At 41.9% G+C, this 16,147-nt stretch overlaps 1 protein-coding gene and 1 pseudogene across 1 annotated transcript in view; both read right to left on the reverse strand.

The window, feature by feature from the left end:
- OVA1 (methionyl-tRNA synthetase / methionine-tRNA ligase / MetRS (cpMetRS)) overlaps positions 1 to 16,147 on the reverse strand; it is a 68,800-nt gene that overhangs the window by 28,116 nt on the left and 24,537 nt on the right. Inside the window, exons 8-9 of the mRNA XM_010262277.3 lie at positions 12,421 to 12,519; positions 3,822 to 4,002 (exon numbers count right to left, since the gene is read on the reverse strand). Of these exons, the coding sequence (XP_010260579.1) occupies positions 3,822 to 4,002; positions 12,421 to 12,519 (280 nt within the window). The remainder of the gene's footprint in view (positions 1 to 3,821; positions 4,003 to 12,420; positions 12,520 to 16,147) is intronic.
- LOC148790507 (nuclear transport factor 2B pseudogene) lies at positions 4,022 to 5,745 on the reverse strand (annotated as a pseudogene).

Below are 16,147 nucleotides of genomic sequence, written 5' to 3' on the forward strand. Positions count from 1 at the left end.
CATGTGAGGCAAACAAAAGGCTCCTTGCAACTTCAACAATATGTCTATTTTTCCTCTCAACAACTCCATTTTGTTCAGGGGTTCTAACACAGGAGCTTTGGTGAATAACCCCCATGTCAGAGAGATACAAGGATAAACTCTTCTCAAAATACTCTTTTGCATTGTTAGATCTGAAAACTTTAATTCAGGTATCAAATTGAGTTAAAACAAGCTCATGAAATTGCCTCACAAGTCTTGGGACTTCATCCCGGGATTTCATTAAGTATATCCAAGTGAATCTAGAAAAGTCATCAATAAACAGGATAAAATATCTGTAGCCCCCCATAGAGGATAAGTGGTAAGGCCCCCACAATCAGAGTGCATAATATGAAAAGGAAAAGAAGATCTTTTATTGCTCACAGGGTAATTGTTTCTACAATGCTTTGACAACTGACATGACTCACAATTGAGACTGGACACACTGACTCCCTTAAACAGTTTGGGAAGTAAATGACTTAAAGCAAAAAAAGGTAAATGACCCAACCGACAATGACTCAACATAATTTGACTAACAGACTCTGAAGAAGTAGAACCAAAAGCAACATTCTTGGGATGATCAAAGCATTGGCTAGGGGTGTCGAGCAAGTATATTCCATTCGCTTCATGGCCACTCCCAATCACCTTCCGAGACTTCAGGCCCTGAAACACACAGTGAGAAGGGAAAAATGTAACACAACAATTCAATGACTTAGTCAAGCTACTTACAGATAATAAGTTGGTATTTAATTTAAGTACATGAAGAGTGGAAGATAAGAGTAAAGAGACTGTAGGCTTGACAGTTCCCTTGCCAGAAATGAGGGCAAGAGAACCATCAGCTAAGGTGATTTTGTCACGACCAGGAAGCAAATCATATGAAACAAACAAAGTGGAAAGGTTGGTCATGTGATCAAAAGCACCTGAGTCTATGATCCAAGGGGTCTTGGGATTACCTGAGGTGGATGCATGGTTAGCAGAAGCCCTTATACCTGAGTGAGCAAATGCGGTGGTGGCTAGACTTTCAGAAGGGTTGGATGATGAAGTTACACCTTCAAACCGGCTTATCATCTTTCCAAACTTCTCATATTCAGCTTTCATGGCTGCCAACTGTGCACTGGTAGACTCAACCTCTGTATCTGTACTTGTGGCTGCATGTGCACTACCTATCTTTCTACTATCATTCTTCTTCTGGAATCGGATAGGGACAAGACTGGGATGCAATTTCTAGCAATTGTCCTTGGTGTGTTTCGGCTTCTTGCAATATTCACACACCACCTCCTTCTTTCCTGTGCCATTGGTAGCTCCTGTAACCCCTTTGGGTTTAATTCCTATATTTGCAAAATGATCATTGATACTGACTCCTTGAACCTGCACTTGCCTCCTACTTTCTTCACTGCTGACCAAAGCATATGCTTAAGACAATGAAACATCTTCCTTGGACAAAATGTTTTGCTTTGTGATGTCATATTCAGAATTCAGCCCTGTCAAGAACTCAAAGACCCTATTCCTTTCAACCAATTTCCTGTATGTTTCAGCATCCTTGGGGGTATCCCATGTCACAGCCTCTATCAAATCAATCTCTTGCCATAGAGATTTCAGGGTTGAGAAGTATGCTGCAAGTGACTTCTCCCCCTGCCTTAGATTCTTCACATCACTTCTCAGTTTGTAGGCTCTGGCAACATTCAACTTCTGGGAGTAAGTTTCTACAACACTATCCCAGATTTCTTTAGCCGAGTTCATCCACAGATAATGCTGACTAATCTGTGGCTGCATTGAGTTCACAAGCCACCCAATCACTGTGTAGTTTTCTTGCACCCATCTCTCATAAGATGGATCATCCTCTGGAGGAGCTTTCTTGCTCCCAGAAATAAAACCCCATTTTCCTCTGCTACAAATATGGATTTTCATTGATTGAGACCAAGCCAAGTAGTTGGTCCCATCAAGTTTAACTATAGTTACAGCCAACATAGAATCGGCTGGAGTTCCCAAAGTCTGTCCATATTCAGCAGCATTCTTGTTTTCAAGGTTTGAGAAATCCATCATGTAAAGGCTCCAATTAGGATTTTAATAAGCTTTCCAAAGTACTGGGGGTCTTGATGAGCTTAGTTTGAGCTGAATAGGCAACAACAACCAGCTCATAGAATCAGTTCAATCTTGATAACTGTGACAGTCCAGCTCGGTGGTAGTTCTTTCTATATTGTTTTAGCCTTCAAAGGGCAACCAGCAAACCCCCCAATCACAAGGTATTTCAGGTCCCCAACAACCGTTGTCCCAAAGAGAAAGAAAAAAAAAAGGCCACAGTCCTTAAGAGACCTTTTGTCAAACACTCAATGTGCAGTAGTTAACAGCCTACTGTTAACTAGAAGAAACCACTTCAAAGTGTTCTGTATAGGTCCAAGAAGAGGCTGGGATGAAGATGAGACTAGTACCACTTAGTTTAAATCAGTTCCAACAGCTTGGCAGTCCAATAACAGCCGAACAGCTCTTCCAAAATAACCCAGAAATTTCTGAGTTGAATTAGTCCAGCAACAGTAGGGCAGAATGGAGGAGGGGTTTGAATGCTTTAACAGTCCTCCCAAACAACAAAATAACCCAGCAAAGAACTGAGAAAAAACTTACAGTAAGAGAATCTCTGATTTGAACTTCAAACCAGGCCGAACACCTTGCTCTCTGAGATAACTTCGAAATCCTTTTCTCTGATTTCAAATCAAGCCGAACACCTTGCTCTCTGATTCTTCCTGGTCACCAAACCCTTCTCCAAGTGTGTAGAGACTTGGGCACCCTCCAATGACCTCCAAGAACCAGACGAATGACTATAAACTTTCAGCCCTAGAACCTCCTCATGCAGTTGGCTGAACTAGAACCACATGAGGAACACGCCAAGCAATGTCCCGCTCTGATACCAAGTTGAAAAACAGTCCTCTTGATGTATGGAACTACTTGAGATTAGATGCAAACCAGCAAATAAACAAACAAGAGAGGAAGAAGAGAGAGAGAGCTGGCGGCAATGAGGGTTAGAGAGTAAGAGGTTCGAACTTAACCTCCCTCTAACACTCTAAACATTTTATTAAGAAGTTAATCTTTGAAATATTACAGAGAGACCCTTGAGTGGGCAAGAAAATACAAAAAACAGAACATTACAGAGTATGGGCCCAGAATAAGGCCCATTACAGAGGGAAACATAACATAACATGAAATGACAGTCTATGGGCCATTTGGCCCATCTCCTCTACAGTAACAATGTTTTAGATACGCAGAGTAATAGTGTTATTGCCCACCTAATAGACATGACCAAAACTTTAAGCCAGCTTGAAATTCTTTTCAAACATCAATTTAAATATTAGTTTTTATTGTATAATAAATTATTCGGTTGATCTATTATAATCATTTGCAATTTCTATGAGTTTGAATTATGCTTGAACTTCATCATGCCATTTTGAGGACTTGGAACAAGATAACAACTTAAAAGGGTCTACCTATGCATCTTTTATCATTACATAAAATAGTGTTCTATATTTTTGAATATTTCACAATGTTTCTACCAGGTCTACAATTTGCTTCTTTTATAACTCGTTACATAGGATAAAATCTAAAGAGACTCGCTTGGCTAATTGGTTTTGCAAAATCAGACAGTGTTTAATGGGCTTTAGCATACATGACACAAGGTCCTAACTATAGAATAATGAACTTTTCCAAACAACTGCAAATAAATAGTCTGCAAATGAACACAGCATAAAATTAATCTGAGCAATTAGTAGCAAAAGTAACCTTAACCATCAAAGTAAGAATAATAAAACTAGATCTACCAATTGTATTGGCAAGATGTGCATTGACAATATTGATGAAACGATCCTCCGAGTAGTCTCCATCACTTCCAAATTCCACTTCCCTGAGGAAGAAATACCTTACTGCATCAGATCCAAATCTGTTCACCAAATCCTTTGGATCAAGTGTGTTACCAAGTGACTTCCCCATCTTCATGCCATCCTAAAATTTTCAAAATAAAAGGCATAGCTACATGAAATGAAAATATATATAAGATATAATATCAGAACTTACCACTCAGATATTTAACGTCATTATAAGTTGAGTAAACACAAATTGCATTGTAGAATGTACAACAGATGAGAGACAACATGATCATAATTTTTGCTTGCATATGGCCCTAAAAGCTTTTTTTATCACAAAAAAAAAAAAAAATCAAAACACTAAGGATGAAAAACCAAACTAACAAAGAGATTTACAAGTGTTGCACAATATTTATTGAAGACCTTGAAGAATAGACTTTCTGGTTCAAGTTGATTTTGGGTGGAAATTGTAGTTGAAAATGTTGGAGGGAGTAGTAGTTAAAGAGGTGGGGAGGTTGAAAGAGAGATTGCGATTCCTACGTGGAGCACTGGGCAAGTTCAGGATGGAGGAGATTTAGTTTTTCTTGTGTTAGAAGGTTGCGAGCTTGCTTGTTTCTGTTTAGCTTCAGAAGAAAGAAGGATATGGAAACAGCTCTTGAAAGAGAAATTAGGTTTTAAGAAATCCAGAAATAAGGTTGGATAGGAAGACGCCATCGGCCATTGTTAGAGCGAATTGTTTTTTTTTTATTTTTTGAATGGTTAAATCTGGTGGCATTTGGTTCGATTGCAACAGAACACCAAGGGGCACAGTTCCTGATAACAAGATGTAAAATATTGGAAAGAAAGAACACAGAACAAGCAAGAAACCATGGAAAACTCCCCAATAATCTCACAAAGTCTAAAAAACTAAACTGAATCAAACAAACTGATTCTAGTCCCAGACATCCCTACCAACCAAACATCTCCCAATCCCCCCATGTCCCCAGTTCCCAGGTGATCATCCTCAAATTCAAGCATAGTTCAACCAGAAAATGTCATTCAGCACATAAAAGCTTCCCTGTGGGGTTGGCATCAAATGGAACATCTGACTGAATTTGAGAGTGTGTTGTTCGCTGGCGAACTGGAGATTACCACTAACGAAGAGGAGCATGCCACCAGCAGGGCCACAGGGCTAGCAGTCGTTGGTGGAGATGCTGTGCTGGCACTGCTGGAAGGGGAGGCCGGTGAGGTGGGTTACAATATTCTGAGCGCCTTGGATCTTCTGGCCCTCGAATGTGAGCATTGATCCCTCCTGATACAAGTTAGCCAGCCCTGCCTGGTTCGCATCGAATGTGGAGTAGTAGTGCTCCACAAATGCCTTCGCTACTAAATCTGGATCCATCTTCGCTGTTAATCGTAATCCATTCCACGGCCGCTCACCTTCTTACTTCCCTCTCTCTCTCTCTTGTTCGTCTCTCTCTCCCTTATAGTCTTATAGTCTCTTAGCTTTGGTTTTGCAGCTGCGGGCGGCCAGCACAAAAAGGTTGCAGACAAAACTACGTTTGGATTGATGTTGTGATCTTTCCTGAGAGAGAGACGAGAGAGAGAGAGAGAAGATAAGAGAGAGAGAGAGGAGAAGAGGATGAAGAGGAGAAGAGAAGAGAGAGAGAGAAGTTCAATTGATAATCAAAGACAAGGGCTGGTGGCTACCAGCTTGTTATTTATATTCACTTAAAATAAGAAGATCAGTAGTTACAATAATGCCCCTGGCGGCAAATCCTAACACTAAACAAATAACAAGAAAGAAAAGAAAAAACTAGCTGACAGCACCTAGGTTGACTATGCTGACAGCATACTAACAGAGAACTAATAAATAAGTTTCACAACACTCCCCCCTCAAGTTGGGTTTTATATGTTTATCATGCCCAACTTGTCACACAACTTATTGTGTCGCGAGTATGGAAGTCCTTTTGTGAGGACATCAGCAAGTTGTTCCTTAGAGTTGACATAAGGGATGCAAATTTCCCTTTTTTCCAATTTTTCCCTTATGAAGTGTTTGTCCACTTCAATGTGTTTGGTCCTCTCTTGTTGTCACAGTAAAGAGACATAGGATTATGAACAGAAAATCCAAGCTCCCCTAGAAGATTTTTCAGCCAAAGAACTCCAGCCACCCCATGTGCCATAGCTCTATACTCCGCTTCAGCACTTGACCTTGTTTACCACACTTTGTTTCTTGTTTTTCCATGTCACTAGGTTTCCTCCCACAAATGTGCAATACCCACTTGTGGACTTTCTGTCATCCACAGCACCTGCCCAATCAGCATCTGTAAAGACTTCCACCTTCAGATGATTATGCTTACTAAATAGTAGACTTGTTCCTGGATACTTTTTTAAGTATCTAAGAACTCTTTCTGCTGCCTCCAAATGAGGTTTCTTAGGAGAGTGCAGAATTGGCTTAGGACCTCAACCGAATAGACAATGTCTAGACGAGTCATGGACAAATAAATCAACTTCCCCACTAACCTTTGGAACTGTTTTACATCTTTCAGAGGTTCACCATCACAGTTACCCAATTTATGATCAACATCCATAGGAGTATCTACTGGCCTTGCACCTAACTTGCATGTCTCTTGTAACAGATCAAGAGTGTACTTCCTTTGAGAAATGAAGATACCCCTTTTTGAGCAGGCAACTTCGATTCCAGGAAAATACTTTAGAGGACCTAGATCATTCACTTCAAATTTAGATGCAAGGAATTGTTTCAACTGTTGTATTTCTAAACTCCAATTTCCTGTAATGATGAATATCATCCACATATACTATCAAAACAGCAACTTGTTCCTGACATCTCTTCACAAAGAGTGTGTGATTGGACTGACATTGCTTGAACCCTACTTGCTGAACTGCCATATGAAACTTACTGAACCAAGCCCCGGGAGATTGTTTCAAACCATAGAGAGACTTTCTTAGCTTACACACCTTATTTTCAATTCCCAATCAAGATTCACAGCTAATGATAAAAGAACTCAGATTGAGTTCATCTTAGCTACCGGAGCAAATGTCTCATCATAGTCAACTTCGTACACTTGAGCGTACCCCTTCGCTACTAATCTTGCTTTATATCTTTCAACTGTCCCGTCCGCCTTGTGTTTAACTGTAAACACCCACTTACACCCCACTGGGTCTTTCCCCCTTGAAAGATCCACCAATTCCCAAGTTTGATTTTTATGGAGGGCATTAATCTCCTCCTTCATAGCATATGTCCATTCAGGGTATTTTAAGGCTTATGCAACATTTTCTGGCTACAGGGATGCAATTAACTGCAAATAGAAAGGCTCGGTATGAGGGGAAAATGTGATCATAGGAGACACACTAGGTGATGGGGTGTTTGGTAGTGCATGACCTAACTCCCTTTCTTTGAGCAATAGGAATATCAAGGTCATCCACAGTAAGAGTAGGGGTGTCAATAGGTGTAGCAGGGTTTGGACTTACCTCTTGGGAGTCTGACGATCTTGGAAGTTTAGTGTTTGGTAGTTCCACATCTTTGTTACATTGCTGATCTCTACGGCGTGTACGTTGGAAGACACGAAAGGGGGGCCAAGTCCGGAATAGAAGGAAGAGAGACTTGGCGGACCTGAACCTGCTTCTCCTCTTCCACACTACTCTCCCCCTAAGGAGAAGTAGGGAAGAACGGTTCAGACTCAAAGAAGGACACATCCATAGAGACAAAAAATTTATGACTAACGAGGTCAAAGCACTGATACCCCTTTTGAGAGGAGAGATACCCCAGAAAGATACAAGGAATGGACCAAGGGTCTAACTTACCCTGAGACGGAGACAAATCATGGACAAAGGCACAACAACCAAAGACTCTCATGGGAATGGAAAATAAAGGAGACTGAGGGAACAACAACTGATGAGGGGCCATGTAGTTCAGCACTCTGGAGGGCATGCGATTGATGACATAAGTAGCTGCAAGTATAGCATCCATCCAAAACCTTTTTGGAACATTTATGTGTAACATCATCCCTTGAGCTACCTCAAGAAGGTGTTTGTTTTTTCTTTCGGAAACACCATTTTGTTGCAGTGTTCTTGCGCATGAGCTCCTATGAATAGATCCATGGGAGGCAAAGAAATCATTAAGCTCACCATGGAAACATTCCTTGGCATTATCTGATTGAAAGATTTGTATTTCAACATGGAACTGCATAAACACCATCCTCTGGAATTCTTTCACGATCTTTGGAACTTCATCTCTGCTACGCATCGGGAATACCCATGTATAGTAGGATAAATCATCGATCAAAGTGATAAAGCACTTATACCCCGCCCTCAGAGATTATAGTAGTAAGCCCCCATACATCAGAATACACGATATGAAAAGGAAAACTGGATCTTTTATTACTTGAATGAAAAGTTGTTCTACATTGTTTGCTTAACTGGCATGTTTGACACTGAAAATCGGACAATGAACATGACTTAAAATAAAACGGAAACAAAGACTTCACTATTTCAAATGAAACATGACCTAACCGACTATGCCACAAAAAAGTTTGACTCTTATTTGACTGCTATATGACTCCGAGGACGACACCGAGAGACCAGCTTTGTTGTCGAGAATATAGAGACCATCCTTTAGGCTTCCTCTACCAATCGTCCTCCCAGAAATTAGATTCTGAAAAACACATGAACCAAGAAAAAAGGTTACACTACAGTTTAAAGAGTTTGTGATGCTACTGATTGAAAGCAAATTTATAAGAAGTTAGGGAACATGCAACACACTATTTAGGTTAAGGCCATGGGGAAGGGATATTGATCCTTGGCCTGCAATGGAGGAGAATGATCCATCTACAAGCCTCACTTTATCCCTTCCAGACAAAAGGCTATAAATCTTAAACAAATTTGGCTTACCGGTCATGTGGTTAGAGGCCCCTGAGTCAACGATCCAAGGGGAAATAGTGGTAGTAGTGACATGGAATGCAGAAGCCGCATTACCTGATGTAGATGCAAATGAAGTAGGAGTACCAGTAGTTGAACTATCCATTTGTCGTAAAGCCCTACCATACGACTCCAAGTGATCTCTGAAGGAATTCATGATATCTTCCTTGGGGTCAAAACTAGTAAAATGGTCACGAGTAGTACCAACAACCGAAGTATCTTGGGTTGCCACATGCGTTGCATTATGTGTTGTATTCGGCTTCTTCTGATCTTGCACTTTACCTTGTTCTTGGTTCTTCACTGCCCACTTGGGCTTCCCATGAATTTCCCAACATGTGTCACGTGAATGTCACGAGCGCCGACAGTGGGTACAAAACAACTTGTCTTTATCATCAGCCTTGTTAGAGTCACTTTTCTTCCCCATATTGCTATTACTCATTGCAGCCAATGCTACCTGTTGCTCCCCCTCAGTTGTAACCATCACACTCTGCCTACTTTCTTCAGATTGAACAAGGGCATATACCTCTTGAACCAAAGGCAACTCTTTGCTTCCTAAGATCTGAACTTTCTCAAGGGTTCATAAGCAGGGTTCAGTCCCAACAAGAAAGCAAACACCCACTACTGAGAAACCAGCTTCTTATAGGCCTTAGCATCACCATCATCATGTTTCCACTCTATAGCCCGATAGTGATCCAATTCTTTCCATACGGAAGTCAGGGCTGAATGATAGGCAGACAAACTACGATTTCCCTGTTTACAAGTTGAGGATTCAGCTTGCAACTGGTAAATCTTTGCATAATGCCTTTGCTCAAAATAGGTGGTTTTGGCATGTTCCCAAATCTTACTAGCGGTGTCTGCCCACATAAAGTTCTTCACATCGGGTTCCATGGCTGCAAGGAGCCAAAACATCACCATACTGTTTTCTTGGTCCCACCTATCATGTTCAGATGTCTCACACTTGGGTTCTTTCACTCTGCCATTTATGTAACCAGCTTTTTCCCTTGCTGTTACATAAAGTTTCACACATTTAGCCCATTCCAGGTAATGCAGGCCATTTAAAGGGGTAATTGGCATGGGAAACATCATGTGTTCACCCCCCCATACCAGTTGTACTACGAGTTGGTGTAACTCCAAATGATGTTGAATCATAGTTTGCCATTGAGAAAAAAGGGTCACAAATATATCAGACCAAATAACACACAAACAGAATGCTAAACTCCCAAGAATTTTCACTTCCAGAATGAGAAAGATACTGCTGAAATCAGTCCAGCAATTGTTCGGCCCTTAGAATAGCCCAATAATCAGTCCAGCAACTAGTCTTCTAACAGGCTACTGAAAACAGTCTACTAACAGCAATAGTTCGGCCACAAGCAGTCATTAACAAAGGCCTACTAACAGTTCGACACAGCACATGATTAAAAAAAACGCATACCCCTGTCCAGCACCTGTACAAAGGTGTAAACCTCAAAACCAAGGCCTTCAGAGCCCTTCACAGCATAGACCACAGAGAAAATGGGCAAACAAGAGAGGAAGAGAAGAGAGAGCTGGCGGCAGTGAGTGTTAGAGAGTAAGAGGTTTGAACCTTAACCCTCTCTAACACTCTAAACATCTTATTAATAAGTTAATCTTTGACAAATTACAGAAAGGCCCTTGAGTGAGCAGGAAAATACAAAAAACAGAATATTACAGAGTATGGGCCCAAAATAAGGCCCACAACAGAGAGAAGAAACATAACATAACATGAAATGACAGTCTATGGGCCATTCGGCCCATCTTCTCTACAGACACATACCCCTGTCCAGCACCTGTACGAAGGTGCAAACCCAGAAAAAAATTTTCACAGCATCGAACTAAGAGAGGAGAGTCATTCCAGCATCGCCCCTCTTCTATTAGGGTTTCCTTGGTGTTATGACCAAGGAAGAACCCAAAGAACAACAGCCGCAAGAACTCTGATCAGTCCGATTAGAATTCTTGGTCTTCCACATCCAAGAGATCAAGAGAAAAATAAAAAAAAGAACTGAGATTTAGATGAGAAAAAAATTTGAGCCTAGAATTATAGCTCTGATACCATGTGATCTTTCCTGAGAGAGAGAGAGAAGAGAAGAGAGAGAGAGAGAGAGGTTCGATTGAGAATCAAAGACAAGGGCTGGCGGCTACCAGCTTGTTATTTATATTCACTTAAAATTAGAAGATCAGAAGTTACAATAATGCCCCTGGGCGGCAAATCCTAACAATAAACAAATAACAAGAAAGAAAAGAAAAAACTAGCTGACAGCACCTAGGTTGACTAGGCTGACAGCATACTAACAGCATACAAACAGAGAACTAATAAATAAGTTTCATAACAGATGCTTATAGTGTCCCTTTGCATGCTTGGAGCACACGACGATCAATGCATTAGGCAATGCATGCAGGAGGTTCAAACGTTTTGATTATCACAATGGGACATGGGAGCAGATCCAATTTGTGCAACTCCTCATTGAAACAGAGGATATCAAGTCAATCCCTAGACAGTTAGATCTCATTTACTTGGGTGTGGTTTTTGAACTATGTATTGTAGTGGCAGGAAGCGGCACAATATTTCTCAGAAGTTGATAAGGTTGGAGAGGTGAAAGTTAAAGGGAATGAAGCTAATGAAAATTTTAGGCTTTTTCAAGGTGATAGGGGAGAGGAAAGGTCGTAGTGAGAGGTTGAAAATGAAGGTGACAGGTCGGGTCAGTATAGGGACCAAGTTTAAATTTCAAAAGATAAAAGGAGTTATGGTAAAAAATGAAAGGAGGAGGTTTTAGTGATGGGGTGATTTCTAACATGATCCCATTATGGCCCAATAAAATGTGGACAGGTCCCCTTCACAAGCACCAACATCCCAACTGAAGTGGCTAGCAAATAGAAAAACCACATCCTCACTTTTCATTACTCACCCAAGAAAGCCACATTCATGTGCTCATAACTTTGTAGAAGATAGATAGTTAAAGAAGAGATTGCAGGTATGCTAATCCCAAGATGAAATTAGAGGTCAAGTGGGGTACTTAATTCCAAGAATTTACATTGTATCAACCCTTAGGCCACAGCCATTCAAATCTTAACAATTGTTGAACCCAAGCCCACCATTGCAACCCTAGGTGCAATCTTTGTATAACATCATTCCCACAGCCTAAAGTACCTTCCATATCATTATTCCAATGATCTTTCATCCTAAGAGAGATCAAAAAAACAGGCCAGTTGATATGCCATGCCTAGCAGCAATAGTTTTTAACTACACTTTGTAGCCTAGAATGATGAGAGATGATGCATTTTGAATGTGATTCCATATTTTTCATCATCTTATTCTGGATTTCTGTTCATTGAAGATGCGCATCTTTCTTTTTTTTATTAAGTTGGTAAAAGGTAACAAATGAAACAGGGAATAAGCCCAACCCACGATACATCTAACAGAAGAAGCCCTGACAGACCACATAATAAAACCATCATGTGATGAGCTCACCTGGCCAAGAGGTCCAGAGCTCTATTATCCTCATGAAATATGAGAAATTATACCACATTATCTTTAAGTAGAGGGTCTGTCCAAGGGATTATACATCATAATTAGTTAATACAATCTCTACCATTGATGCAGTGTGGCGTTTATGGAGTTAACTACCTTTGTCAGAAATCCATGACCAAAGACCGTCCTAGGAATACTTAGCCCAGCTGACATTAGCATAGCTGGCCAGTAAACTGCATGGAACCGTAGGATGTCCTGCAGAATAAAACAAAAAAGAAAAATGATAAACATATTTCTATACAACATGAGATAGGGAAATATTCTTTAAAAAACTGAGACACCCTCCTACTAAAATTTCAGGAAATAAATGAAAAGTTAAACCCAAGTCACAAGATCATTTTAAATAAATTGTAAGAGAACAAAAAAAATGAGATTATTGTGCACAATTCTATGAAAAAGAAAAAAAAATGAAAACAGGATGCTTGTATTGTTGTTCTTCTTTAACTTTTACACGCATAAGGGCATTGAAGTCTTCAAATAAACATCAGTTCTAAGAACATATGCATAGAAAAGTGCAATTAGCAAGTTGAAATGCACTACAGAATAATAGTAGCAAAATATAATTAGTGTGTTCTCTTTCCTAACAGCAATTAAGCCATGTAAACCCAACCCAGGAAGAAGGAAAAAATTGATGAGAACCCGGTAACGGCCCAATCAGAACCAGGCCCATTACAGACTTTCGCTGCTAGGCCCAGGCCTCCCATCGAGCTGGTGTTTGGTCGTAAGAAGAGGAGCCACACCCATGCAGCCGTTAACACTCAGGCCACATCAGCCACATCTGATATCTGAGGACAACTGTTCATTCTACCAGTTAGTTAGAACAGACAATGAAACATAAATAGTATTTGCCTTCGACTCTCTCTCTCTCATTTCAGGAGGTTGAACTCCTCGAACAGGTTCCTGCAGTGAGCAGATCTCACCATTTGTGCTATCAGAGCCAGGTCGTCATCAAGCAGAGATGCCCCACACTCGTTCAGTGTCCATCGATGACAGGGTGAATAGTCTGGAGGTTGGCCTTCATCAAATGGCCTCGGACATGAAGGAGATGAAGGAGGCTCTGGATGTATAATCTCCAGGAGAGAACAGTTGGCGGCTGAAGGAAGAAACGCTGACCAAGAGAAGTCGAGTCAGGGTAGTCACCGTCGGGGACAGCCGTGGTCGGCGCGGGCGACCAAGATCAATTTCCCATCTTACGTTGGGGGAGATCCAATCCCTTGGATCTTCAAGGCTGAGCAATATTTTGAGTATCATGAGGTGCAGGGGCACCAAAGAGTAGCCATAGCTTCCATTCATTTAGATGGTGATGCCATACTCTGGTATCAATGGTTTCATTGAACCCACCCCCAAATCACTTGGTCTGATTTCACCGACGCTCTATGCATCCACTTCGGACCAACAGGTTACAAGAACTGTGATGAAGTCTTGTCGAAGCTAAAACAACCCGGCACAGTCTAGGATTACTAGTCGGAGTTCGAGAAATTAGCCTCCAGGGTTTTCGGGTGGCCGGAGAATGCGCTGGTTGGAAGTTTCATTGGTGGGTTGAGGGATGATATTCGTCTGGAAGTGAAGGCCCTACGCCCAACGACATAGACAGCAGCGATAGGGTTTGCAAGGTTGCATGAAGAGAGGTTGGACCGGGTAAGGAAAGCAATTCGACCCAGTGGACCTCTCCTGAGGACCCCCCTAGATCCGATGGGCTGTTGCCGAAGCATGCACCTGAAACGGGTGGGAACAGGCCCACCACTGAGACCATAGCTAGGGGTGGCAATTTTTCACCCAACCCGCTGAACCCACCCATTTACTTGGCGGGTTGGAAATGGGTTGATCACCCAACCCGCCCATTTAAATGGGTTGGGTTGGGTAGGGTTGTGGATAACCATTGGGTTAACCATTGCAAAAATAAGTACTAATTCCTTAGCCTTTTTTTTATTTTCTTCATTTGAATGAAATAATTTATAATTAATGCATTAATTTTCAATTAATTATTGACTAAATTTAGTTTTGTCTCGAATCAACACACTTCACCCAATTCGACATAAATCCAAATCAACTTGACTCGAGTCTGGACCAGCTCAACTTGGTCTAAATATGAACAGACCCGATCACCTCGGTCCGGTTCGTTCGGGTTGGTTAGCGGTCCGACCCAACATAGTACATGTCGATCCAGGTCGACCCGAATCCGAAACAGGCTAGTGCAGGATAGTTCGACACCCGGTTGCTTTGCCCGGTTTGGACCGTCCGGTCTTACCAATATTCGCACAACCCGACCCGAATCCGGACCGGCCCGATTTACTTCTCTTGACCCGCTTCGGTCCCAAACCCGTGCACAAACCTGATATGGGCCAGTCCAAGTCAATCCACCATTGGCTGAACCGGTCCGACTGGACTGATCTAGATCTAAACAGTTCAACCACCCTTAATGAGATTAGCTCAAAGATAATCCAATTAGATTGTTCAAGTTGGTCTGACTGGTTTGAACCTAGGTGGTTCGGTCAAACCCGAAACCCAAACATAGTCAAATGGCTTCGCCGCTTGTGTAAAAATAACATGCATGTAACGTGATTTGAACCTTCACCACTTGTGTAAATAGCAACTACTATTACCACCAAGCTATGACCAACTTATTTGTTAAGAGAGAGTTTCTTTTTTAAGTACATAAATATAAGATTAATGGGTTTGGAGGGGTTGGATTGGGTTAAAGCGGGTTTGGGTTGAACCCAACCCATTTAATTTTATATAATTGGGTCATTAATGGGTTGGCGGATTACATGGGTTGGGTTGAAGCTCAACCCAAACCAAACCAAACCCAATCCGCCCAATTGCCACCACTACCCACAGCCCAGTAAGGCCCTAACTCTTAAAAACACTGTCCCTTTAAAACGTCTTTCTTGGGCCAAGATGCAGGCCCGACGTGAGAAAGGATTGTGTTATAACTGTGACGAAAAATTTGGCCCGGGTCATAGGTGCAAATCTCAGCAGTTCTTTTTACTTCACATGGACGAGCCAGAAGATGATCTAGTGGAGGTCGATGCAGTTGGAGAGGGGCAGGAGGAAGGGGACACTGACAGTGGGGTGCTGGAGATATCATTGCAAGCCCTGACCGGTGGGACCTCAATTCAGTCCATGAGGGTCATTGGGAGGCTCAGAGGTAGGACCATATCAATCCTCATAGACAGCGGGAGCTCCCTCAATTTTATAACTCATGAGCTTGCTCACCAACTAGGTATGACAGTCCTATATACCTCTCCCTTTGCAGTTCATGTTGCCAATGGTAGTAAGATAAATTATGATGGCATTTGTAAAGATGAAAGAATATACATACAGGGCATTACTTTCACCTTGGATCTGCACCCCTTGGACTTTAGTGGGGCAGACCTGGTAGTTAGGCCCAGCATTGTATGATTGGACCACCATGACAATGGATTTCTATATGGAGGGGGGGGTAAACTCTGCCATCTACAGGGTCATAAACCCAAGGAACCCAAAAATGAAAGGGCTTGGGCCTTCCTAAAGCTGTGCAGCACCGTAGCCCAACCCACTTTGCTCCAATTGGACCCACAGCCCATGAACCCCACTCTCTCCACTAAGGGTGACTAGCAGTCGGGCCCAGAAGATATGAGAGCCCTTGAAGGGGTTCTAGACCAGTACACCATAGTCTTTGGTGAACCCACTCAGCTGCCCCCAGACCGAAGCCAGGATCACTGAATTCCCCTACACTACCCGGGAGTAACCCAATCAATGTATGCCCCTACCACTACCCCCATTACCAGAAAATCGAAATAGAAAAGAAGGTGGGGGAACTTCTGGAAAAAGGGCTGATCCG

Source organism: Nelumbo nucifera, chromosome 7 (assembly GCF_055504915.1).
Source record: "Nelumbo nucifera cultivar China Antique chromosome 7, China Antique-T2T, whole genome shotgun sequence".
Lineage (NCBI taxonomy): Eukaryota > Viridiplantae > Streptophyta > Magnoliopsida > Proteales > Nelumbonaceae > Nelumbo > Nelumbo nucifera.